General features: G+C 45.0%; 1 protein-coding gene across 5 annotated transcripts in view; it reads right to left on the reverse strand.

Moving 5' to 3' along the window:
* The window catches only part of RIMKLB (ribosomal modification protein rimK like family member B), an 84,038-nt gene that overhangs the window by 871 nt on the left and 56,801 nt on the right, over positions 1-26,366 (reverse strand). For 2 of the 5 annotated variants that reach the window (XM_059726767.1, XM_059726766.1), the window contains exons 4-7: positions 23,048-23,278; positions 19,025-19,111; positions 16,178-16,381; positions 11,981-14,563 (exon numbers count right to left, since the gene is read on the reverse strand). In XM_059726767.1, the coding sequence (XP_059582750.1) occupies positions 14,100-14,563; positions 16,178-16,381; positions 19,025-19,111; positions 23,048-23,278 (986 nt within the window). In that variant the 3' untranslated portion in view covers positions 11,981-14,099. Of the gene's footprint in view, positions 1-280; positions 3,395-9,501; positions 9,684-11,980; positions 14,564-16,177; positions 16,382-19,024; positions 19,112-23,047; positions 23,279-26,366 lie in introns of those variants that run through there. The other 3 variants (XR_009461906.1, XM_059726768.1, XM_059726769.1) reach the window with 3 other exon arrangements.

Below are 26,366 nucleotides of genomic sequence, written 5' to 3' on the forward strand. Positions count from 1 at the left end.
ACACTGCAAGGCTCATACCTGTAAGAGAGCCCAAAGGCTAAATGACATGCAGTGCTCCACGCAACAACAGTAAGGAAGAAGAATTGCCTATCACCACACAGGCAAACCCCATCTTTATAGCAATGGCCCAGGAAAACTACAGTTTACCAAGAGGCAAAGGTGCCTTCCTCTTCCCCTACCAACACCCCCATCCAGCCTTCCTGGACCCTAGTCTGTCACAGTTCTTAAGGCAATGAGAAGTCAAACCAGTATGCACATATTCCAGTGCTGTCTCACTCACCTGTTAGCTTGAGGTTTCCATTTTCAGGCTTAGGAGAGTCCTTGTTTTATTACCTATGTAATAATACACACTTCTATAGCTCCTTCTCTTCAAAAACCTGAGTGCTCTGCATACATCAATGAATTAAAGCCCCATATGCTGAGCTCCCTCCACGCATTTGATGTTAGTGGGGAAAACCTGCTTTAAAAAGCCCAAAAGTAACACCAAGTGTGTTGTAAAGATCTACCCCCTGTGCTACCAGCCATGCTGAGGTGGGCCCTGTCCTACTTTCTCACCACAAATTTCACCCCTTGAATAAAAAATCTTTCTTGAAATCAATGCATTCCCCTGAGAAGTTTTGGTTTTGAGAAATTCACATTTTTAGATTAAAATAATTTAATTAGAAGAATCTTCTCTAAATGCTAACCAGCTCTTTATGAGACTATAAAAAGGCACGTGTGTCACATGTCAGTTGGTCCCATTCTGTCCCAAGTGACAAAACTAAGGTCCATATCTAGCACAGCCACCTGTAACTTGTTACCCTCACTAGGACTGTCCAAATGGCAGCCTTTGAGCCACATGTGGCTCATAAGGGATTAAGTTGAGCTCCCCAGACTCCTGCTGAGGTGGTGTTCCCTCATTTCTGCACCTGCAGAAGCCACTGTGCCTGTGTTTCTCCTCCCTCCTCCAGCTGCCTTTTCCTGCCTTCACCCAAGGAGGTGGGGCAATGTAGCAAGCAGCAGAGGGAGCTGAGGGTGAGCACTGGGCAGAACAATTACACCCTACACCAGGGGTGGGCAAAATGCGCCCGCGGGCCAAATGCAGCCCACCAGGCCATTCTATCTGGCCCACGGGGCCGCTAAAAATTTAGAAAATTAATATTTCTCTGCCCCTGGCTGCCTATCATATGGCCCTCAATGGCTTGCCAAAACTCAGTAAGTGGCCCTCCTCCTGAAATAAGTGCCTGCCCATGCCCTACACTGAGCAGTGGGGCAAGGGTGCCTGTAAGGGCATACCTTGCAGAAGGGTAGGAGAACATCCACACAGCCCTCTGGCCTGTGGATAGAATAGCATGGTCCCTGGGCACTTAGAAGTTGGACAGCCCTGCCTTATATCAACTCAGACATAACATTACTGTGTAAATGGCCAGTTCCTACACCTGGACAAAAATATGCAGGGATACAGTAAAACTAAAATTAAGAACACTGATCTTCAGAAAAAAAGACACCACTCAGTGACAGTTATTAATGCTCTACAAGTTGATAAATAACCATTTCTGTAGAGGACAGCAAACAGCATTTGCTCATCCCATCATGCCACCACAGTAAGAATGATATCATATGCAGACTAAATGATTGACTTGGGACATGTGATCTAATTATTTTGCCTTTGCAGAATTAAATATAAAGGTTGATAGCTTTGGGGGCATCTAACAGACTAGAGCAAAACATTAGGCAAAATATTTCAACGTATTTTAAATGCCTAGTATAGACTGGGAAAACTAGTTTAGTAAGCATTCATATCCTTTCAGCAGTTTACCTCAACCAGCTAATGGGTTAGAATACAACCTGCTCAATTTACATTATTTTTTTCAAAAATAACACTTGGATATGTCACCTTTATAGCACACACACTTTTTGTCCTAATCCTGGGAAGCCAGTTCTCATTATGGGATGGCAGGCCTGGCCTAAGCTACTTTTAGAGCCTGATCTCTCCCTTCCCCCCAACAGATTTCAACCCTGAACACTGCAGGGCTTTCTGCAGCCAACTGTTCTTTTAATAAGATGTGCGCACAAGCCCACCAGGATGCTTTAAAATGCCAGCCACAAGGGATGCAGTTATTTAAGGCAGGCAGAAGTGACAATTCTTACTCCTTACAGATTTGCTCTCCTGCTCTTTCCTCCAACTAACCACAGGGCCTGCTGTCCCAAGCACATCAAGAAATGCCAGATCAGGATTAAACTGTGGGTGCAAATAGTGCCTTATTGCACAGGCACTAAAAAGGCTGCTCGTCACAAATGTAACTCCCCCCACACTCCCCCAACCCCAACCATGCTTCCTACAAAGAAGTAAAAAAAAGGCATGGAATGGACTATGAAGGAATGAAACTTTACCCCTCTAGCTAATACTCCCACCCCACCCAGCATTTTACTTTTAGAAACAGAGCTGAAGCATGGAAAACTTCTGTATACCCTAGTAAAAAAAAAAAAGAGCAAAATTATTTGTTTTAGTGATGCAGTGATAGAAACAAACACCACTGCCAAACAGAGGCAAGGGATGAAACCCACTAATATTTTTTAACAAACCCTCTCCTCTCCATGTGCTAATCTAGCTCCGCCTAGAACCTATCACTGATGCACTTGGGCAACACTTGCATTATTCATCATGTTGTTGGAGAGTTTAGGTTTGTTGCAGTGTCAGAAATTGTTCCCAGTTCCTCTCCTTGACCCCACGCAGCCCTCACATGCTTACCCTGATATCAGAGAACAAGAGAAATGGAGAAGTACCCTGCCTCAGCAGTGTAAATGCTCCTCTTTGTCTTAGCCTAATCCACACTCCAGCTCTCTCCCCAGAGCCCTAGCCTGCTGAAGCCCACTCCTCTTGATATATGCATTCCCCTTCCCCCACTTGGGGTCCATGAAAAGAAACATCCTGTTCTCCCTTGGATACCTTTACCAGGAGGGCTGAACTGAATACATAAAAGTTCTGCTTCTGTTGCATCTCAGAAGCCTTTGCTACACAACCAAAGTTTCATCTGAAATGGCTTTGTAAAACCAAGGCCCACATTTTTATACCCTCCCTTCTCAAGCGCTGCCAAGGAGAAAAGATTCCTGGAGATGCTCTGTAAAGCAGATGTGTTCTCGAGCTGGGAAGTGAGTGTTCAGTCCAGACAGATCTGCCCTCCTCACACCTCTCAGGTCTCCTGTTCCACTCACTCTCATAGGGGAAGAACCTGTCATCTTACCAGGGTAAAACATGGCCAAAAGACCCTCTATCACAATCAGAAGGAATTATGCAGGTTTCCACAACAGCTCCTGCCCCAGGTCCACTGCAGTGCTCACTCAGCTCTCCTGTTCCAACTGATGGCCAAGGGTGGTGGTGAAGGGATGGTCTTGCAACAGACAGGAGGAAATCCTGGAGGATCACAAAGAGCCATTTTACTGGTCTTGACCACACCTCTGTTCACATCAATACCCCTACTTTTGACTGTTCTTGCTTTGAATGTCTTAACCTGTTGTCTAACACAATAGTCTGACCATGGGTTTAAGAACCTCCACTGAACAGATCTCTTTTCAAATTCCTACTCAAAGTACCTTTCCCAGTTTGCACCTCTACAATGACCGAGGCTCACTTCCCACAGGAGAGTTCTCTGTTGATTTCAAACAGAGACTGCTCAGAGGAGGCAAGCTAGCATGCAGTAACCAGGATAATATTTAGCAGCAGAGTGAACTAGGAATACTTACCAAGTAAAAAAAAGCTACAGCTATGATCTGTGTACAGGTACTCCTCACTTAACGACCTACCTGTTTAACGACCGCGTGGACTTACAACCAGCTCTCCGAGCAGTCGGTATTGTATGAAACGTATTGTGGAAACAGCAGCGCGGCGTCTCAAGCCAAGGCACGCAGTATCAAGGGGCGGCTCCTCGCTTATCGACCAATTCGCTTAACGACCTAGTCACAGGAACGGAACTCGGTCGTTAAGTGAGGAGTGCCTGTATACATATATATTATGTCAGGCATCAGTTATATTGTCTGGGATCAGAAGTGTTAATCTCAAAACCATCTCTTTTGGCCTTCAAGACTTTCTGGCAAGACTATCCTTTCCCCTCTGTGCCCCTCTCTCCCATTCTTATTCCTGTCTGGTAGTAAAGTTTTTTGGGTGTCAACATTTTAAGACTCTATTGGAAGGATGGACAGAGCTGAGAAGGTGGTATGTGTTATACTGGAATGTGCTAAAGGCTGCCATCAACCTGTGCTTTGAATTTCCTAACCAGATGGCAGGGGATCCCTGTATTCTGTGCCCCTCATTCCAGCTCTTCAAGTGTTCAGTGCAGTTAATAAAGTTCTAGTCTTTAATGCTTAGAACATTCAGAGTTTTCAAGTTACTGAGAGAAATGCCATCAAGTTGAATATTATAGGGTTATGATACATCTGGGCTTTCCCAGACATATCCTCCAATCTCCGTCCAGGCGGTTTTTTGAAATCTGAACAAGCATCCAGGATTTTGCTCTGCTCCACTGGTGGGAGCAGGGGGAGGGCGAATGGAGGCAGTGGGTGCACATGCGTCTGCATGTGCACGTGTGCCTAGCATGCAGCCATGTAGAGTGGTGAAAGTAGCCCCAGCAGCTGGATGCAGGTAAGTGTATGGGGGGCAGGGTTGGGGGACTGTCCGGGGTGTGTGCGTGCATGTGTGGGGGGCGGAGGGGGGGGGCAGGTGCCTGCCAGTACTGGAGAAAGTCTTATACAACACTCTAGCAGGGCTGGGGCTGTGACAGGGTGGGAGGAGGTGCCAGCCCCTCCAGCAGGAGAAGGGGGCAGAGGGCCCTTTGAGGGCAGCAGGGAGCTCTGCCACCAGCCCGCCCACATCGGGGCCAGGCAGCCCTAGGAGGTGCTGCCCGGGGAGTGGGGAAGGGGAGTGGGGTCATGGCTAGGCTGCCTGGTGTGGTATGGGAGCCCCAGCTCAAGGCAGGGGGTGCCACAGGCATCCTCTGCTCCTCCCTCCAGCCTGCGCTGAGGCTGGACTCACTCTGCTACTGCCTGCATGAGCTGGACCTGCTGCACTCCAGCTGGATGCCAGTCGAGAGAGGGGCAGGTGAGGGCCCCCTCTAGTGGGGGGGGGGGCGGCGGGTAGGGGCTGTGAGTCAGGAGCGTGGGACAGTGGCAGTGCCAGTGGGCTGTGGCTCGGGGGTGAGGGGCACCAGCATGGGGGGGGGGAGCAAGAAACTGTGGGTCGGGAGTGAGAGGCACTGGCAGGGTCAGAGGTATATAGGTCAGGAGGGGCAGCAGCAGGATGAGGGGGCAAAGGACTGTGGGTCAGGAGTGAGAGGCCAGGGGTCTGCAGGTCGGGAGTGAGGAGCAGCAGCAGGGACGGGGCTACAGGCTGGGAGTAAGGTGTCCCCCCGACAGGTGTCCTTTTTTTTTGTAACTAGACATATGGTAACCCTAGAATATTACATCTCAATTCACTTGGCCAATGAATGATTAGTTCCAAGCAATTAAATACTTTTTTTTTTGCAAAGATCTTGTTGGTCTAATAAAAGAGATCAACTCTACTACAAGTCCTGATTGCCTAGTCCCAAGTAGGAATCTTTCCCTCCATCTCTGTCCTCCACAAAGAACTCACAATGTGCAGCCAGTCATTGCAGTTCCAGGGCATCACTTAAAAGCAGGGGTGTCAAACTTATTTGGCCCAATGAGCTGAATGGCTGGTGTACAGTCAATCCACAGGCCAGCCCGGGCCTGCAGACCAGCCCTGCATACAGCATACAGATCTGGTCTGAAACCCAGGGCCAACACTACAGACCACATCTTTGACATCCCTGACTGATACAGTAAATAACATCCATTTGCACAGGGAAAATATTATAAGGGTACTTGCCAGGTTCAGAAGGTTTATTTACTAGGTTTTGTAAGCACTACTTCACTAAAAGTTTATTTTTAAAGACTTTTGTGATATTTCACCCTAAAAGCAATTTAGCTTTTGACACTTATCAACTTAGACTTAACCATTACTCTATGGGTGACCTTTACTTCTTATTTCACAAGTCCTAGAACAATGGTGCAGAGACCAGGATTCAGAATCGGGGAGGGAAGGTCCCAGTGAGATTAAGATCTTGGAGATATTGTAGCAAAAGAAGTGATAGGAAAGGGGGGGCTCCATGAATTTAAAAGCCTTTGCTGAGCAACCAAAGGTGGAGAAAGTAAATAGGGATTTAATATGTCATTTCTATTAGAACTGGAGGAAATCAGGAACCAATTTAAACACTAACAAAAGGAAGTTCTCACACAACATGTGATTAACATGTGAACCTCATTGCAGCAAAGTATTGTAGAGGCCAACAATTTAACCAAGTTCAAGAGTAGATCAGACACATTCATGTAGGAAATGTCCCTCAGTAATATTAAATATGAGCGTTAAGGCTGCAACTTCCATATTAGGACCTCTTAGTACTTAATATGCTGGAAGCTGCAAGGGAAGCAGGGCAGGGGATTGATCACTCTGGCTAGGCCCTGAATAAATACTTTTCTCTTTAGTATCTGAAGTGTACTGCGAGATACAGAACACTGGGCTAGATGCATCTGCGGTTTGACCTAGCATGGCATCCCTTACATTCTTACATTAACCAGGGTGGTCCGACTCCGTGTCACAGACCTCATGCTGAACCCTCGCATTTGCTGCCAGATAACCCTGGCTGTTGCTGTGAAATTCAAGTAGCTTCTCTATATAGCGAAAGTGGCAGGTATGACATCTTAAGTGACCAAAAATCTGTAATAATATGAACAACAAAACTAGGGAGCTACAGCTGGCTGCTCTACTGCTGTAATTAATGCTCCCCACACACTCTAAATGGATGAAAAACTATCATAATACTAGGATGAAAACAGTTCAAATTACTTCTAAAACTGGTTCCTCTTTTAAAAGAAAGTACTTTTGGTGAGGAAATGCTAAATATATTTAACATGTGGTGTTTGTAGCCACAGAGTAATATCATGGTAAACCACTCAGAACATTCCAGAAAGGGATTATATAGTCATGTGAGAGCAAACAGCACATAAAGTAGCACGAAACAGAAATAAAAGAATTACATAGGCCATCAGCTCCTCAGGCTTTGGGGCTGATCACAGGCTGAAAAGAGAGCGGTGTCAGAAAGTGGCTCTTTCCATTGCATAACACTGCACAGCAAGTAGCCTTATGGAGACATGGGCCGTCATCTTGGGTATCTAAACCTTGGCTCATGTCAGAGACAGTATGGAAATTGAAGACTGCAAAGAGAATCAAATCCAAGACGGAAAGAAGCAAGATAGGCCCAATGTATCTAATCTATGCAGGCAATTCTTGTGATGGGTAAGAATTGAGTAAATCTGACTCACTGTTCAAAGGGAGAATTCTGGGACCTCCGTCTCTCTCTCCACTCTTCCCCTTGCTTCAGTTATTTTGTCTTCCATTTCTCCCCACTGCAGGTTTCTCAGGTGACAGCCACATTAGTTCCTTCTTCTGCTACTGCCACCTACCAGTTTTATTATTCTGTTGCAGCATAAGGGCATATAGAAGAAGTTCTTGTTCAGCACTCAGATAATCACACAGGGATTCCCTTTGTCTTAGGAGCCAAGGCTTAAATCAAGTGTCTGATATCCTCCCCTCACCCAATACCATTTGTAAAGCACAGCGAACAAGCAAAACCAATACCAGGTTTTGGGTGTGGATATATGCTGGGTGTGGACATAGGTACATTTGGAAACTTTTCAAAGGGACAACAGTCTGTTCGTTCCAACTGTTGTGTGAACAGCAAAGAACAATACAAATGTATAAATGTGGATGAAGGAGTGTTAAAACTGGAGCTGTTTGAACTGCTGTGGACTCATTAACACTAGCAATTAGAACAAACCAGCTGCTCTCCTTTGAAAGGGTACCAAAGGCAGGTGGGTAGCCACATCTTTTGAAACTCATTCCAGCAAACCAGAGAGAGGTGCAGGGCTGAACATTTAGGACTCTGCAATAGTCTCTCTTCTGCACTCCCCTACAGACTGTTTGCACACATTATACAATTTAACTTTTTCTGCCACCAAGAGAACATTCAAAACATGTATTATCATGGATCTTAGGTGCAAAATTTAGAGCCAGCGATGCAAGTACCTAACATATTGGGAGATGAGAAGAATTCAGACCCATTTTTTAAAGAATACTACAGTTCCACAGATAGTTCCTCAAAAGAAAAGACACAGCCAGGTGTGAAAGTGTTACATCCGTATCCTATAACAGTCGATATACAAACAGAAACCAAAAACAAAGGAATAGGCCTGCCCAGTGGCAAGAAGAAAGAAGTGGATGCATCTTAAAGGGGAGAGGAGGGAGGGAAAGCATTGGAAAAATATGAATATAGGAGGTCTGTAAAATGAGAGGCACAAATTTTACCCTTGATTATGCCACTGAAAATTGGAAGTCACTTTACTGACTTCCAGAGAGGGATACTAGATTTATTTCAGTGCATCTGAGAGCAAAATTTGGGTCTATCTAAAAATGATTTTCTTTTGCTTCATTTAAAGTAGTGATTCAACACACTGTTGACATAACTATTTTCTAGAACATACATTGGTGAGTTATTTGTATAATCAAAACATTTTTAAAACAGGACTAAGAAAGGACTCCTTTATTAGGAGTGTACTTAAGATAAAAATGCATTTTATCTGGGATACTCATATTGAAAACTTGCCTGAGGAATCATATGCCCAACTAGGGAACTCCCTCTGCTATCTGCTTTACTTCTGGGCTTCCATCATGGATTCTCCTATTCTTAGGAAGATACTAAATTGTGGATATCTGCAAGGTGATTTGAAACCACTGGCTGGGAGGTGACAAAACAACTAAGTGTTTATAGATGCTGAAATATTATTGTGAGAGGAACACTAAAAATACTCCAGAGAGATACCATCAGTGCTGGGTTGTTTGCTTTAAGCAGAGGCATTCTTCCATCTGCCCTGATGCCCCAATACCCAGCCCTTCTATGTAGTTTTAATCCTAAAATTAACTCTCTTGGTACTAGTTTTCCATACCTGTCAACTTCTAATTGATGCCGTTAAGCTTTGTGCTCACTGTACACCTGGGGAAGCACCATAGCCCTGTGAAAACTTAAGCCAGAATAGCACATTGGAAGGAAAAAGAAAAAAAAGTAGAGATTCAAAGAGGATGATGGAATTTGTGCACTTAGACACCATCCCCATTATGACACAGTGTTGGCTTTAAACCACCCTCACAGTAGTCTCAATTGAACAAAGTAAGGGAAAAAGCTTGGAAGATTTCTTAAAATGTATCTTATTTGGGGGTGGAGGGAGGGGGAAGAGAAAGAAAAAAAATGCAAGATTTGCTCTCTCAGCCTCATTGTTGGAGAAATCCTCTGAGAAGATTCTTCAAAAAATGGATTGGATAGGAAAAAGAAGAAAGAAAGGAAGAAAGGAAGGAAGACAGGCAGACAAGTTAGCAAACGTGATGGTTTAAAAAAGGAGCAGAAAGAGTGAATTTACCTGCCAACAGGTCGGTTTTGGATGCCACCAAACCGCTGCATTTACCGTTTTACCAGCTTGCGTTACTGGGGGGAAAAGTTTAGGAAGGAATATTCTCAAGGACTTTTCATAAGCTCTCACTCTTGCCATCAGAAAGGGGAGAAGGGAAGTTTTTTCTCTGGATTGTTTGACTTTTTTGGCTCCTGAAAAGTTTTGCAAAGAACAGTAAGAGTATGAACTGTTAGAAGAAATTTCTTATGCACAAAGTAGAATAGTTTACAAAACCACCTGAGAACCGCACATCAGTTTGAGACATTAGTTTTAACAAACAAAACATTTCAACTGAAAAAACTGTAATACAAGGGGTTTTGAGATTTCTCTCAGCAGGCTAGTTAATATCTAATATCAGAACACTCCAAAAATTGCCCTCCAAGGTCAAGAAAGACAAAGAATATAACAAAGAAAAAGCAACAAACACCTGGTTATAAATCCTGCAATGTTACATTTTAAAAGAATTCCTAGAACAGAGAAATTAAAAATGGGGAAAAAAAAGAAAAGGAAAAATAAAAAAAAGAAGAAAAAGACAGTAGCAACATTGGTTACCTGTCCGAGCACCTACAATTCCATAGAGAGAACAGGAGTGGTCGTGTCTCTCACACCAGCCATATAGCCCATAAACCTCAAAAAGAGTGAGCCATGAGAAAGATACTGTACATACAGTTTACTTTCACAAAGTCTCTCTAGGCCCTCAAAACCCTATACATATTTTACTGACTGAAGCCCTTTGCAAGGGGAGGGGAGGAGGATCGAAAAGAGTCACTGATGCCATGCATTTGATTTAAACGTCCTGTGCAACATTTGAAGTACCCTGTTTTTGCACCTGACATATACAGAAGTTCCAGAGGCATTTCTTGAGCAGATAATGCACTTAAAAGATATCACTGAGGCAGGGCAGGAGAAAGGCCATTGGAGGCTTGATCATTAACTCAGAACAAAAAGATGACCAGTTCATGCGTGTATGTAGTGCTGATCTTCCATCACGTTACAGATGAGGCATTGTAGCAATCCAGAGAAAGGTTTTATAAAAACACAATGGTGCAGTAAATACAAGGCTTAACAATATACAAAGCTATATAGATAACCTGACTTGACATAGTGATAGAAATAGTAAACACATGACCAGCTGAAGAAAAGTCTCCACATGCAAACAGAAAAAGAAAAAAAACCAGGTCAAACAAAAAACACTTGCAAACAGCATACGGATTTCCATCAGATTCAGTTGAAAAAACTTGTTTTTGCAAACCAAAATTTGTACTTGGTCTTCAAGTTATAAATTGATGTGCATTGACACTTTTAAAACTCCGTGTAGGCTGATTACCTGCCATTCCCAATATCAGCTTTCAAACCAGAATGTAATAGGTTGCAATAGTGCTATTAAAATATTGGAGTATGGCAAGTGTTCCTCAGAATATGGAAGCGAGGGGAGTACAGCCCATTGTGTTCATCTGGCTGTGTGGCTTAAATGTGACAGAGACAATCCCTGGCTGGGATGGGCTTGATTTTTTTTAGTTGTGTATTACAGATAAAAATATGAAACCCATTTTTTCTTTCCCCGCTTATACATCTTGCTGACCCAAAGCAATGGGTAAGCAGGGGAGAAGTACACCATAGAGGTTTGCCCATTTTTATCACTGGATCATCAGCAAAGCATTTGTAAGCAGTATCAACTGCTGTCTAAATGAGTATGTGTGAGGTTATTAACTCCGACTTTTCCCTACTGAGCAATGTATGCACAATTTTTTCCAATCTTGCAGTATTAACACTAATCAGATATGAGCACCTCATCACAAGGGAGCTAGCTACCTGCTTGTGTTTTAGAATAAATCACATGTTTTACTAAGCAAACTTGTATAGCTTTAAAACGTGATTAGGAAATTCTTAAAGGTGAGAAGCAGGAAGAGATTCCCTACTGTTGTGGCATTTTCCTTCATGCCTACCCAGTGTGGGGACTCAAGCCCACCCAGGAAGTTTGGTTACAAGCATCTTCCTGCAAAAGCTCTACTTACTAACTAACTGTAGCAATAGTGCAGAGGCCTTTGAAGATTTCTGCCAGCTGACAGGGAGTCAGCTCTGCTCCTTTGCCCCACAGGTGTTCAGGATGCACTAATATAGGGTAGAAACTAAAGACTCAAATCAGGATGTCGAAGAGAACACAGGAAACTCCAAAAAAACAGCTCTTTGATAATTAGATGATGGGAGAAGGGACTCTGAGAAGACAGAGCTTACCAGATAGTTGTTTGGATTGGATGTAACCCATGTTGGGATATTTGTTCGGGTCATAAAGTGAAATCTTTTGTTTTCTTTTGTGATAACCTGTGCACCTGAAGGCTTGGGAATAAAGGCAGGGAAGACCCTGATTGCTGAAAACTTGTTGCTGAAACTTTTGTTGCTGAACCAGCTGGTCCAGTCCACCTGTTCACACCAACAGTCAACCTTTCACTTGATTTTAATAATAATATTTAATTCTACAAAAAAAGGTCATTTTTTTACATTCCATCTTAAAATAAAAAAGAAAAACCATACTGTACAAATAAGCATGATCAAACCTCCATGAAAGCAGGTTAATACTGTTCTGTTTATTGCCTCTTGAAGTCTCTCTGTGTAGCGTCCATGTAGTGTTTGTTTAAGGTCCCAGTGAAGGTGAAACAGCACAGCGGCAGAGAAGTGAGGAGGGGCCAGAGAGGTGGGAAGTGCAGAGCCTCAGAGGGTACCTGGGACATGCTCCTCCTTTAAAGTATCCAGATAACAGCAGCATTGCACGCGCATGACTCCCCCCTCAAACAAACCCTATTTTCACAAGATTGCCTTTGAGTTGTAAACGTCTTATGTTTTGTTCTTTAAAAAAACAAAAACAAAAAAGGCTTGTATTTATTTATATAATCTATAGTTTCAGTGCTTTATGAACCCAGAGGGAAGGAAGAGTAAGAAAGGGATGAGGAAGATGAGAACTTAAAAATGGACTCAGTATTGCTGTTTTGGTTCCTGCTTTTTCAAAACAGCTCAGACTGAATAAGAAATTGCGCAGCCAGGAGTGAGGAAAATGAGGCAGCCTGGAAAGAAAATTAGGAGCTGAACAGCCCAAAAACCAAAGAGAGAGAGCAAAGTGCACAGGCACACACATACGTGCACACACACAAGTGCACATGCGCAGACACCCATGCACACAGAAGGGTCTAGGAACCATTTAATCACTGTTTGTGTCCTTTGGTTATATTTTAATTCTGGCTGAACCTTATTATTATTATTATGTTTTAATTTGCTGCACAGTTTCCCAAACCCTAAGAACTGCATATTTCCCCCTGGATACAACTCTTTGGAATTCCATTAACATTGAAAATGAGATAGTTTCAACTTGGGAAGTGCAAGCCTAGTAATACTGGTATTGAGTGACCTTCAGTTTTATCCTAAAGAGTTTCTCGGTATTTTGGAGTTTTCAACTACCTTTTCCCTCCTCCATACTGTACCAGATTTCCCCCCTAAAATGACCAAAAAAAAAGGAATGATGTTCAGGCTTCAATTCTGTGTTCTGTTAACAAACAGTGTGCAGTGTTTTTACTTTGGCCACTGTTAAAGATGCAGGCATAGAGAAGGGAGTGTTGGATTAGCATGTATTAAAAAAAAAAAGGAACATTAACATAGCATCTCTCTCAAAAAGACTAAAACACTAACAAACACAAGTCAATGCACGTTTGTTTTAAACTAATGTAATTCTTTTTTTCACATTGGATTAAACATTATTTTGTACACCAAACATTACAGTGCTGTTTATCTCCTCCAACCATGCAAAAATAGTTAAAACATGCCACTTCTGCCATGAATAAAACGTGACCAATTCTCCTATACACCTTCTGCCAAAAAACAGGATTTAAGATGATAAAAAACACAAATATTAAAAATCCCCCTTCAAAAGCGTTATAAACAAATATGGACACAAAGCTGTCAGTTAATACTGAAATAGCAGAAGTCGCAGGTTTGCACTGAAAGCTCAAGTTTAACAAATACTTTGTCTTGCTTCATTGTTTCAGAACCAGATCCTACAAAGTCAAAATGGGTCTTTTTGTTTTTTTAAACAACAGCAGGAGCTCAGCACCTGTGAAGTATCAGGTCTTAAATCACCTCAACTTTCACAAGGTAAGAGGCACTCCACAACTGACAGAATCAAGATCTTAGAGACAACTGCACAATTTCACAGAAGTTTCTGGAGAGTTGTGAAACAGCTTTCCAAAACCAAAAGTGTGACTGTGCTACAGTGTTGTCCCTTGAATGCAGGTAGCAATAAGACTAGGGACCACAGCTGCATCCAATAAAATCCCTTTGTGGGCTGTGAACTACACATCCCCAATTACAGGAATGAAACTTATGCCATGTTTTAAAGAATTAAAAAGGAAGAATAGCAACCACAGAATATGCACCTATGAAACCTTTTAAGAAAATCTCATTCCCATGACTGGTTCCCTCCCCATTCCTTTCATCTCCCTGAGCTTCTCCGATAAACAGCATTGCAAGTCGGTTTTAAAAAATTTACAAGAGATACGTCGGTCATGTATTTACACGTGGCATCACTCTACAAGGAGTTTGATCTCATTGGCTATTAGCTGGTTCATGTTGAACAGAGCCCCCGGGAGCTTGGTGAGCAACTCTCTCTCCGTGGTCTCAGGGTCGCTGTCGACAGAGCTGGAGCTAGCACTCATATTGTCGACAGCGGCGCTAGCTGGAGGGCCCAGCTCTGGCTCGCTAGTCTCGCTGGCCGTGGACACCACAGAGAGTAAGGACATACGCCGCGTCAAGCGACCGGGGGCAAGGAGAGAAGCGGCATAGTCCGCTATGATACCAGCTACATCTAGATTACAAGCCTTGTCAAAGGCAATGAAACCTACATTTGCATTGGCCTCGCAGACGTAGAATGAGCCGTCATCTTTCATCAGTAGGTCGATGCCACATACGTCCATCCCCAGGATGTTTGACACCTGGACTGCCAACTGCTTGCCTTGTTCACTCAGTGAGCACATCATCCCTACACCGCCTGGCAAAAGGTAAAAGAAGAGTCAATTCTCTAGCTGTGATCTGGTTAGATATCACCTGCTCAGCAGGATAGACATGGCTCTCATCTTGGAGAACATACAGAGGAAACCAGAATGTTGCAGGAAGGGTGTGGGTGACCCAGAAATGGACTACTTACTTCCCTTTCAGTAAGTAATGAACATGATATTGACTGGTATCATGAAGTGTTGAAAACATTGCCTTTCAAACAAGTCAAATTAATTTGCGACCATTTTTGGTCAGCACAGAGAACACACTGCACATCTTATTCTTTAAATAAGAGGGCTTGCACTTTTCTTAGCTAAAACAGGTATGTTTCTTTTTTGCTTATCATATATGGGGATCTGAAACAGTCCCACTCTGCTCAGTAAGTATGCCTGCTTGCTGCTTCTTTTAAAAACTTGGATCTTCCAGCAAAATCAGACTTGATAGTCACATTAAGGCTAAGACTCCCCTTGCAGTTTCAACTGTATATAACCTTCATCCCTTCCTGACCTAAAATATTAAACAGCATTGCAGTTGAATGCTAAAACAGATTCCCTGGAGTGGTTGCAGGTCAGCAGCAAATGTGTAAGTGTACAAAAGCACGTGGCCTCAGTCTCTTTGCATATCCACTGACAACATCATTGTCAATAGTGCTGAGCCTCTGAAGCCCCACTAGTTTTTAGTGACAACTGTGGGGGCTCTATCCCTTAAACAAAAAAACCAAAAAAACCAAACAAACTATGAAGCTTTCTTCCTTGTTTCATCTTTCAAAACTGGGTCAAGTTCCCTAACACCTGGTACACTGAAAATTCCCAGGTTATTCAGAAACATACTTCTACTCTCCCAAAACTTTTGTATAACTGTAGTTGTACTGTACACAAACAGGGAAAGGATAAAATGGGGCTCAGCCAGGTCTAACTCTCCCCCAAGTATGCCCCAGATCCAGAATTGCACAGGAGACACCCGCTTTGGGGGAAGTAGGAGCCAGGTGTTGTCCTTTTTCCTGTGTCACGTTTTTCAGGGGGGGAGGGAGGGGGGCAGGGAATGCATGAAAATCAGCCAGAAACTGAAGCCAACACTGCAACTGCAACAACTGCAACAGTTCAAGAAGGACTAACAGTGAAGACTCCTGACTGCTTTCTTCTGTTTTCAGTCTTCACGTTCTCTACCCTGTGCTAACTGGATGTTTCCTCCAACTCCTCCCATACCCTCCTTTCCTTTGTCTTCCCACCTAATTTATCTCCTTCTAACAGAAAATAATAAAACCAAAACAAGGATATTGTGGCACTAATGTAGTATCAGCTGTTATTCATAGATTGTAGGGGGCTGGAAGGGACATTATAACATAATTCACTCTGCTTGCTTCTTCTACCTACTTCCCCATCTCATCTGTCTTTTGCTTCAACTTTTCAGAAGTTCTGTGAAGCAGGTATCAGCATTTGTTCTGGGTTTAGCCAGTACAGTGGCTCCTCATTCTCATTCACCCCATATACACTACTGTAATAAACTTGATTAAAAAAAACCCGCAAATATTATTTAAATTGGGGTTGCCACTTATCTCCCATTGGGCTTCACAAACGCCGATCAAGGCCACAAACAATGGTATTCCTACCAAGTGAGCAGTTACTCTGCATCCTTCCATCTGTTGAGCAGCGGAGCATGGTGCCCACCACGCGACCTCCTACTACAATGACACGAACATCCTTGCCATGGGACTCCTTGACATATTTCTGGAACAGGTAGGGGGCATCATGACGGATCAAATGGCTCAGGTCTGCTAAATGGTGCTTATCTCGTGCCAGGAATACAGCTTTTCCTGTGTCAAAACAGAACATTGAAGGATGGAGATTAGCATTTAAAGCAGTGTAAGACCCATCAGAGCCATCTATACTGTTAATTCAATGCATGTAAAATCTCCAAACTGCCCAGCCTCAAGGCCCTGATATACTTTACATCCATTTACACATTCCCTGTAGAGACCAATGCAGGGGAGAGCAGGCAGGTGGAAAGGGGTCCCCAGAGCAGTGGGGGGACATAATCTTCCCATGGGGGTTAAGGGGACGAAGGGGCATGGCTTGGCCCCAACCTGGACCCAAGGGGTTTGTGGGGGAAGGGTGTAGGGAGATGGGAGTTTGAGCCAGTCCAGCAGTGGGGGGAAGGGAGCGTGGCCCAGCTCCAATCTGAGGGAAGGTGGCATAGCCTGACCCCGCTGAGTGGTGGGGTGGGGTGGGGCCCAGCCCCAATCCAGACATGTTGGGGGAAATGGGGACATAGCCCAGCCCCAGCCCAGCCCTGTGGAGGAAAAGGGAGTATAGTCCAGCCTCATGGGGAAGGGGCATGGCCTGGCTCCATGAGGGAGAGGGGGCAGGCCTGGCTCCAACCAGATGTGTGGGCCTTGGGGATTTTGCCAGGGAGGGGGAGAGTGGCCATATTAATGGCCACCACTCCCCCCAGCCAAAATTTCCCAACCCATAGCATGCCCTGTGGGCCAGATGAGATGGCTCTGCAGGCCACATTTGGCTCGTGGGTTAGAGGCTGAGCGCCCCTGGTCTAGCTTCATCCTCTCTTAACCACACTTCAAATAGTTGAAGGCTGTTATTAAATCCCCACTCAGCCTTCTCTTTTCCAGACTAAGGGCCTTGTTACACCTTGAACTCTGAGCTTCACAAATGTTGATGGGTGTTAGTGCTAGCTCGAGTTGGGAGTAGTCACACATTCAGGCCAGCAGGGGCATTTATACGCATACCTTTTTTTCCCTGCGATTAATCAAGTCTGCTCCACACATGAGCTGAAGTGAACTGTACTGCGCTGCATGCAGATGTGCAAGTGGTTAACCGTGTGTCAGCGTGCAGAAAATGGCGGCGGTGCGCTTTTGAACTAAAGCACCTCCAAGGTGTTGTAGTCCAAAAGCACGCTGCTGCCATTCTCTCAGCACTCTTGTGCATTTCACCACTTATAAAACTGCAAGCGTTGCAGCACCAGGAGCTTCCACTGTGGTGCTTGCATGTGTAAAAATGCTCCAGGGGCCTGGAGGACTGAAAGATAAGAAACCCTCCCACATCCCCAACCCAGGCTTCCCGCCTGCCCCACCCCCCTGGGGCTCCTCCCTGCACCTCCCAGTTCCCCCCCACGCTCCCAGGGCATTACTTACTTGTGGCTGCCTGTGCAGTCTGTCCCAGAGGAGCAGGCAGGGAAGGGTTAATGTGCCTGTCCAGTGGCTGCTGCTGCTCTTCTGGCCCAGACTGCAGATGGGAGTTTAACTCTGGCAGGCAGTTTAACCCTTCCTTACCCACTCCTCAAGGACACACAGAGTGGGCATCCACAAGGAAGTGGTTGGGAAGGTAAAGGCAGCAAGTGGGGAGGAGCAGTGGGCCATTCCAGGCCAGTATGGAAGGCACCTCACTATACACTGAAGTGCGGCCTATAGCAGGTGACAGCTTAGTAAAACACAGGCTGTGTAGCACAGATCAGCGATAATCTTGCCTTGGAGTGGTGTCACTGAACCACATAACTTACAACTGTTGAAGGTGTTAATGTGCAGACAATCCAGGGGTTTAAAGAGCTCTAGGAGCTGCCCAAAATTTCCCTGTGACAAGGCCCTAAGTAAGACCATTTCCCTCAGCCTCTCCTCAGAAGTCATGTGCCCTAGTCCCAGAACCATTTTCATTGCCCTCCACTGGATTCTCTCCAATTTGTCCACATCCTTTCTGTAGTGGGGTGCCCAAAACTGGACACAATACTCCAGATGTGGCCTCACCAGTGCTGAAAAGAGGAAAAGAATCACTTCCCAAAATCTTCTGGCACTATTCCTACTAATGCAGTCCAGTCTGCTGTTAGCTTTCTTGGGGCACACTGTTGGCTCCTATTCAGTTTACTGTTCACTGCAGTCCCCAGGTCCTTTTCTGCAAAGTTGCTTCTTAGCCAGTTGGTCCCCAGCCTGTACTGGTGCCTGGGTTTGTTCCGTCATAAGTGCAGGACTTTGCATTTGTCCTTATTGAACCTCGTAAGATTTTTTGGCCCCATCCTCTGATTTGTCATGGTCTCTCTGAAGCCTAGCCTTACCCTCCAGCATATCTACTACTCCACCCAGCTTGATGTCATCTGGGAATTCTACTGTTCCAGGCCCTGGGGAGTTTCCATAGCTATGGTAATGCATCTCCAGCCAAATCTTTTTATTCCAGTCCCAAACACAACTCCACCAATGCACCATAGTACTAACATGTAGCATCTCTACTAATTCTAGTCCTAGGGTCCTTGTGGCAACCACTATTTCTCTTAAAATTTGTTTTCTAGTGTTGAAGTCTATTAAACACTCAGGAGCAAGAGGCTGGAATTATTTAGGCACAAACTGAAAGCAAGTTCTAGGGCACCCCAAAACCTCCCCAGTTGTATACGTGGCACCTGGGACAGTCAGTGACCACTGACCACCTTTTCCCCTCACCCATGTCCCCATACCCACCTCGGTGACCCCGCGTGTTTTTCACCACCATGGGGAACTCCAGAACCTCTGCCTCATCAATCATTTTGGCAAAATTCTCATGACCACCTGACAAGAAGAGAGCCAAAAAAAGTTACATGTAGTCAATTTGATGCTGCCAATTTGTGGATACATCTGCTTCATCCACACTCCACAGCCACACTTACAGGTTAGAAGCAGCAATACACACCAATGGTAAGAGAAACCAAGGTATAAGAAGGATTAGTGTTTCCCAGACCCTTATCCATGACAAGACTTTAATTCTTCCTTCACAAGGAAAATGTATCATTTGGAGGTGCACTGATACATTAGTCCATATTGTATCAGCACCAATAAAAGGAAAATTTACAATATCAGCAATCAGCCTTTTTTGGCTGATGTAGCCAATAATGTCACTGATAAATGCCGTATGCACATGGACATCCTCAGCATGCGTGTGACCAGCCCAGTAGCTTGAAGACCAGCATTCAGCTGGTAAGTCTGTTGGGGAGAAAGGGGCGGGGAAAGATCAAGCCCCCATGGTGAGAAAGGTAGTGGGGCTGGGGCAGGCGCTGCCCAGCCAGGCGGGGTGGGGCACAGGATGAAGCCCCAAGCAGCATTCTCACCGCTGTGTGCAACCCGTTGGAAGCATGTGGGGCATGTGCTTCTGGGATCTGTGCACAGGGCGAGGGCAGGCTGCCGCTGCAAGCTGGGGCCGGGGTTCAGGTCGGGCTTTTCCCAGAGGGGCAGCTGGGCCGAGGCTGCGCTCAGAGCAGACTACAGTGGTGCTGGCAGAGGGGACTACAGGGGGGCTATGGCAAATTTTGGGGTGGCTGTAGCCTACCTCATAGCCCCCTTCCTAGTGCTGCTGCCACCTGCTCCAAGCACAGCCCCAGCCCAGCTCCCAAAAGCCCAGCACCGCCCCTGGCTCCAGCCCCAGCCCCAGCCAGCAGTGGCAGCCCACCCTTGCCCCATGCACAAATCCCAGGAGCACACACCCCCTATTCCCCCACACAGTGGTGGGAACACCCCCCGCCTCCCCCCCCAGATGAGCTGCTCACAGCTCTGTCCAGCACCTCACCCCGCTGGCACAGCAGCTACCCCTGCCCCACTGCCTCCCTCACTGCAGGGGCCTTGATCTGCTCCCCCACATACCCCTTCCCTCCCACTCTCCACCTCAAAAGACTTACCAGCCAGATGCTGCTCTCCAAGCTGCCAGGCTACATATCAGCAATTGGATCAGTATCAGCCGATATGGCTCATTAATAACTGACCATCGGTATCGGCCCAAAAAATCTTTATCAGTGCACCCCTAGTATTATTATCCTCTCTCACTTTCCCTCCATAATATGCCACAGTCCGCCTTGGAACTCTCAATTGCTACCGATGAGACTCAATTCCACTCCCAAAATTGGAACGCTCCAACTTTATAAATTCTTTCATATTTTCTATTCCCTCCTGTTGACCAGTTTCCACCTGCCCCTAACTCCTCCCATCCCATCTGCTTGGAAGTAAAGCAACAGGGAGTTGCACTAGTCACAGTTCCATCCAAACTACTAGCAGGAAGGCAAGAAAAGATTCTGGACCCAGCAGAGTGCACACTCCACCTGCCCTTCCAGGTTGAAAGCAGCAACACAGACCTGGATTCTGCCTGGCATTATAAAGGTTTCCTCAGCCCAGCTCATCCATTGTTTAGAAGGCTGACCACAACATGAGTAACAAAAATAATAGAGGGGCTCTCCTGTCTCCTCATCTGGCCCTGAGGGTGCATGCAGTACAGCAGAAAATGAGAGCCAGAAAGTAAGCAGCACCCTACCCTGCCTAGGATTTCACTGCTTGCAATAGAATATATGCAGCTTCGCATATCCTGCTTTTCTTGGAAAAGCCACCAGCTACCAGTCACCTAACAAGAAAGGGCCTAGAGTCCAATACCCGAGACGGACACTAATAGAAAGTGTAGGGAGAGTTGTGTAGGGTGGGAGATAGTTGTTGGTTATCCCATCATTCTTCGGATCTCTCTTTACCAAAGAAACAAACCCCTTCACTTCTCCAAAGGCTGAAGCAGCTGGTTCTCTAATGTGAAAAAGTCATTTTTCAAGTGAATGGGTTTTGTTTCCATATTAGGTGACAAAACATGGGTAAGTCTCGACTCAAGGGATGTTTTTCCTGCCATGCAGGCTTTGAATAACCGATCCTTTAACAAAGCCATCTTCACACAGAAGCAAAAACTCTGCCATTTTTCTGTGGCAGAAAAGGAAAGCTGGAGAGATATCTTTCATTCTTGAATACACTATAGTTAAGGACACAGGAATTGCCATGCCAGATCAGATTAGTGGTCCATCTGATACAGTAACCTGATTTTCACAACAACCAGTCCCAGATACTTCAGAGGAAAGTGTAAGAAATTCAGTTACTGAATAATTCTCCCAGAAGGAAAAAGCTCCTTTCCTATCCCCAGGCAACTGATGGTGATTAAGCACAAGAGTTTTAAACATTTTTAGTCTATGGAACATAGCTGTAGGTGCTCTCATTCATATCAATGTCTATCTTTTTTTTCAAAATACTATTAGATTCTTGACTTCAGCAATATGTTATGGAGTCTAATTCTACAGATTAAACATGGGTGTGATAGGGCAACTGCAGCCTCCCTGTGGGAGCAAAGTATGGGCTACAGAGGGATGCTTAAAGCGGGCAGTAGACAACACCCCCCAGCGAGAGGTAAGGGAGTGGACAGGAATGGGAGGGAATTAGGGAAGAGAAATGTTATCATTTATGGGTGTAGTGAATGGGGAATAAAAAGCAAGTCTGGGTTGGGGGAAGAAGGCAGGAAGAGAAAAAACACTCCACCAGGGGAGAAACGGGTGAGCTGGCAGGTGAGGTGGAGTCAGTGAATTATTTTGCATTTGAGAGTATTTGTGGGGAGGGAACTTGTTATACTACTGTATTTAAATATTTCACTCTGCTTTTATAAATTGGTATAAACCACACTGAGTCTTTCTTAGTAAGGACAAAATATAAACCTAATTCAACTAACCAACCAAACAATCTATGTACTGTGCAAAAGCAAGGCACAATTCTCTTTTAATCCAAGGAGCTCCAAGACCTTTACTTATCTCACTTTATTAGACCCCCAACTCAGACAAGTGGTGCATGTCTGGGGGTGTACTGATTCACAATTTAAGTCAAAGGTCAGCAACCATTTAGGAGCTGCTGCTCCTCTAGCTGACACCACTTTCCCAAAACAGCTGCAGACATCTTCTGCTGTAGAATTATGATCAACTTCCTTAGTTTTGCAGGCCAGATGACATCACTTGGGCTTGATCTGACCAGTGGGTCTTAGATCATCAACCACTGATTTAAGGGACTTGTCCATTGTGTTATAGCAAATCAGTGGCAAAGCTAGAAACAGACTCCAGGGCTGCGTCTGCACAAGTGCAGATGCTTGTTTCCCCAGGGACAAGAAGCAGCAGCACACCTTGTACTGCTGCTACTTGTCCCCAGGGAATCTGCGTGCCATGCACCCTCTGATGCATGACAGGTTACCCCAGGTGGGGTAAGAGAGGCTGGGGCCAGCAACTGTGCTGGCTCTAGTAGCCTTACCTGGGGTCCTGGAGTCTTGGGGAGCAGTGGCTACATTGCTTCTGCAGCTGGAAGCATGGCTCTGGCAGGCCAGGCTCCGGTTTTGGATGGTGCACATCACCCCGCTTTTTTTCTGCGTGGTTTTTATTGATCCCGGGAGTCAAAAACAACCCCTGCACTGAAAGGTAGCAGCACAGGGAATGCCTGAATGTGTGGGGCGTGGTGCTGCAGATGTGTTTGTGGCGCCACATACCACATGGCCATACTTGTCTGGATGTGGCCCAGGAGTCCTCATTCCCAATCTCCTGCTCTAGTCACTACATATTTCTCTCAGGCAGCTGTGCCATGCAATCCAGACCTAAAGACTTCCAAAATTTACCTGACATCCCACTTGGTCTAACTACTATTTCTGGACACCATGTTGTCTATTTGACTTTGTGGGCTTACCATACGAGAAAGTGTCTGGGAGAGGCACACCATGACCAGCCAGCTCCTGGAAGGTCCAGAATTTGTTGACACAGTTGAGGATGGCTTGGGGCCGATTCATCAACCGACAACCCATCTTCTCCAGGTGACGGAGAACTGTGATGTCACTGTCGCTCTGGACCCAGGGTGTTGGCACACGTACCACCACTACCTGTGGGTAAGCAGTAACAAGCTCCCCATTTACCCGGAGACCTGCAAAACAGAAGGAGAGAAAAGCCATTCTTATGAACTCCAAAGACTCAAAACAAAGAGGGAGAGAAGCTCAGCAATCATTAATAAGTGAGATGATACTGCTGATCCATCTTGTCTACTATGATAAAGAACAATACTTTGTTTAAATAGAACCCTACCCCCAAAAATGCACCTGGTGAATTGCACCATTTTGCAAGTAAGATAGAAAAAAAATCCTGCTCTTGCCTCTTAATATATTTAAAGCTAGAATTAGATAGAAAATAATCTGTAGTAAACAATTCCAAACTATTTCCCAGGATAATGGATAAATATAAATTGGTACTTCACAATCTCTAAGAATTGAATAGCACGCATATCTGAAGGGATGGGTGGAAATTCAGGAGTACAAACAAGTTGCAGGAAAGAAAGAGTGACATGGCTGCTTTTGGAAAGTGTCAAATCTCATGAGGAAGGCTGGGCAGAGGAGGGCCGGAGGGAGTTAAGAGATATTTTTAGTGTTCACTTTATCCACTTTGTCAGACTGAAGCAAAAACTTGTAGAAGCATAAACATCACACCATGATACAATTTAGAGGATCTCAACTGCCATCAGCAGACTAGGAGTTAAAGGAAGGAAAGGAAGATGTGCAAAACAGTGACAGCAAATTTAAATTTCTGTGCCTGGTGGAAGCCAACTGGAACAATTTGGGTCTTGCCAAGGTGTATTAACTAACATTTTCCATATCAATAAGCTTATTTGCTTTCTGAATAAGAGTTCTGATTTACTCAATTCTCTGGTGTGCAATAGGTAGAGTCAGCAGCTGTATGTGTTTTAATTTTGCATTCAATGAGCACTACAATTAATGTTTTTAGCTGGAGACAGGTTCTCTCTGCTGCCCTTCCTGTTTCCTCCCACCCAAGATACATTTCAGAGCTTGCCTTTTATAGAGAAATCTGCCCTCTCTACCTCCATAGATATATGGAAAGGGCAGAAAGAGCTATTTCCAACGCACATCCTTTTTCCCAATCCACTCTCCCACAACTGGAGAGAAAATGAACACAAGGGGAAGGCTGTTCTGGCAGCTCACCTCATTAGCACCAAGCACTGCCGCATTGCAGCTGACATGACTGGCGTGTTTAAGCAAGCAGGCTTCAGACATGCACGCAAATTATTTTACAGCACTTTCTCAAGCAAGATTAAAAAACAGCGACTGCCAAAATACCCAAGCAGGATGTGAATACCCAGGAGAAGTCAAACATCCCCTTCAACCTGAAGAAGAACCTCAATTTGGCAAGTAAGAAGCACTCATTTTGTCAGAGTGATTCAACATTCAGATTCCTGGTTGGTCACACTTTTCCACACACAACCTCCACCCACTTTTCACCCTTCATGATGCACAGCTGACAGCCCAGAGGTTGCAAGTTTGAGACTGCAGCAGCAGTGCTCACGATGCAGCCTGTTAGATTCAACAAATCAGCAAATTCCATTAAATACCTTGTCACAAGGACATAAAAAAGGAAAGGAAAGGACACTTACATTGTATACTGGGACACAAAGAAGTTGTGCAAGTCTGTTAACCGGAGCCTCACAATAGCCATTATATGTTTACACTGGGCACTAAAATAATGCATATTTCCAATTAAAGAACTCTCTGAATCCATTTAGTCATTTCTCTTTAAAATGAAATCATACTGGACTCAGCAGTTTTTGGCTGCGAGAGTTTACAAAAAAGGAAACAGCAGTTTGAAGGAGACTGTATACCACCTCCAGCATTCCCCTAAATATCTGGACCAGTTTTTATTACACTGGTATAAATTCAAGTCAGGCCACTGGCTCCCATTGGGTGACACTGGAATTACAGTGATGCGACCACAAGGATAATCTGGCCTTTGTTTTGGATTCAAGCATCTTCTCTGGTCTGGACACTCTTCTCCCCAGAACAAAAATCATTTTCTCTTCCCTCAGAGGAGACAGTTTAAAAACAAAGAGGAGAGAGGCACTCGATGAAATGTATAATTTGAGTCACCGCTACTGACGTGCGCCATAAAAATTAGCTGCAGTCTCCCAGCAACAGAGTGCTGCACAGAGAGGCAGCTCCATTAAGGTAAACAGGAGAGTCAGATTCTGCCATTTTGAAAAATAAGATTTAGCGCTGGTCCCAAGATGCAGCCATTAGTAGTCAAGTTAGTGTCCAGCATTGCCAAATACCTTGGTAAAGTGATAGTTATATATTCAATCATTAGGCTGCGCTGCATGCACTAATATTCAACTTGTTAACCTATACATCAAATTATCTTTCCAAATAAATGATATGTGTATACAAAAAAATAAACTGAGATGTACATCAGAGCTGTAATAGGTGAAAGAATTGCTCAAGAGTTTAAGGGAACGCATACCCAGCATCTTTTCTTTAGGGCAGTGGTTTTCAAACTTTTTTTCATCTGTGGACCCTAATAAATTCTGAATGGAGGTGTGGACCTCTTTGGAAATTTCGAATGGAGGTGCAGACTCCTTTGAATTGTAAGTGTAGGTATTCACATGACTCTGATCAATCAAAAGCATCTTTCATGGACCTCTGTTGCAGAGCTCTTAGGTGCCCTGCTCCTATTAAGGGTGAAAACTGCTAGGGGAAGAGTCCTAGTAGGGAGTAATGAGCACAGCTGTTGGTTGCCAGGGCAACCAGAGGCCAGCTGACCAGAAGGGGCAGGGCCTGGCTCCCATATAAAACCCAGGGGCTGAGGCCACGCTGGCAGTTCCCTGCCAGCAGCCAGGGAGGAAGGCGTTCTTCCTGAGCAAAGTTGAGAGGAGAGGCCTGACCGCAGGTACAGCCTGAGCCAGGTAAAGGATGGAGCATCCATGGAGGTTTTGAGGAATTATGTTTTAGCCGGGTGGCTTTAATTTATTACAGCCCAGGGGCTTGTGTTTTTGTTGCTGCTTAAATACCAGTGGTTTGGGCGAGGCTATTAGGGGTTGGAGGAGGCCTCATAGGGGGCACACAGCTGTGTGGGGACCCCAGTGCCAGCAAGGGCACAGCATTCGGGGTGCACTGACCCCAGCCCCAGAAAGGGTGGCACTCTGGGAAGCCCCAGGAGAGGGGGCAGAGCAAGAC

The sequence above is a fragment of the Alligator mississippiensis genome, chromosome 4, assembly GCF_030867095.1.
Source record: "Alligator mississippiensis isolate rAllMis1 chromosome 4, rAllMis1, whole genome shotgun sequence".
NCBI classification, from domain to species: domain Eukaryota; kingdom Metazoa; phylum Chordata; order Crocodylia; family Alligatoridae; genus Alligator; species Alligator mississippiensis.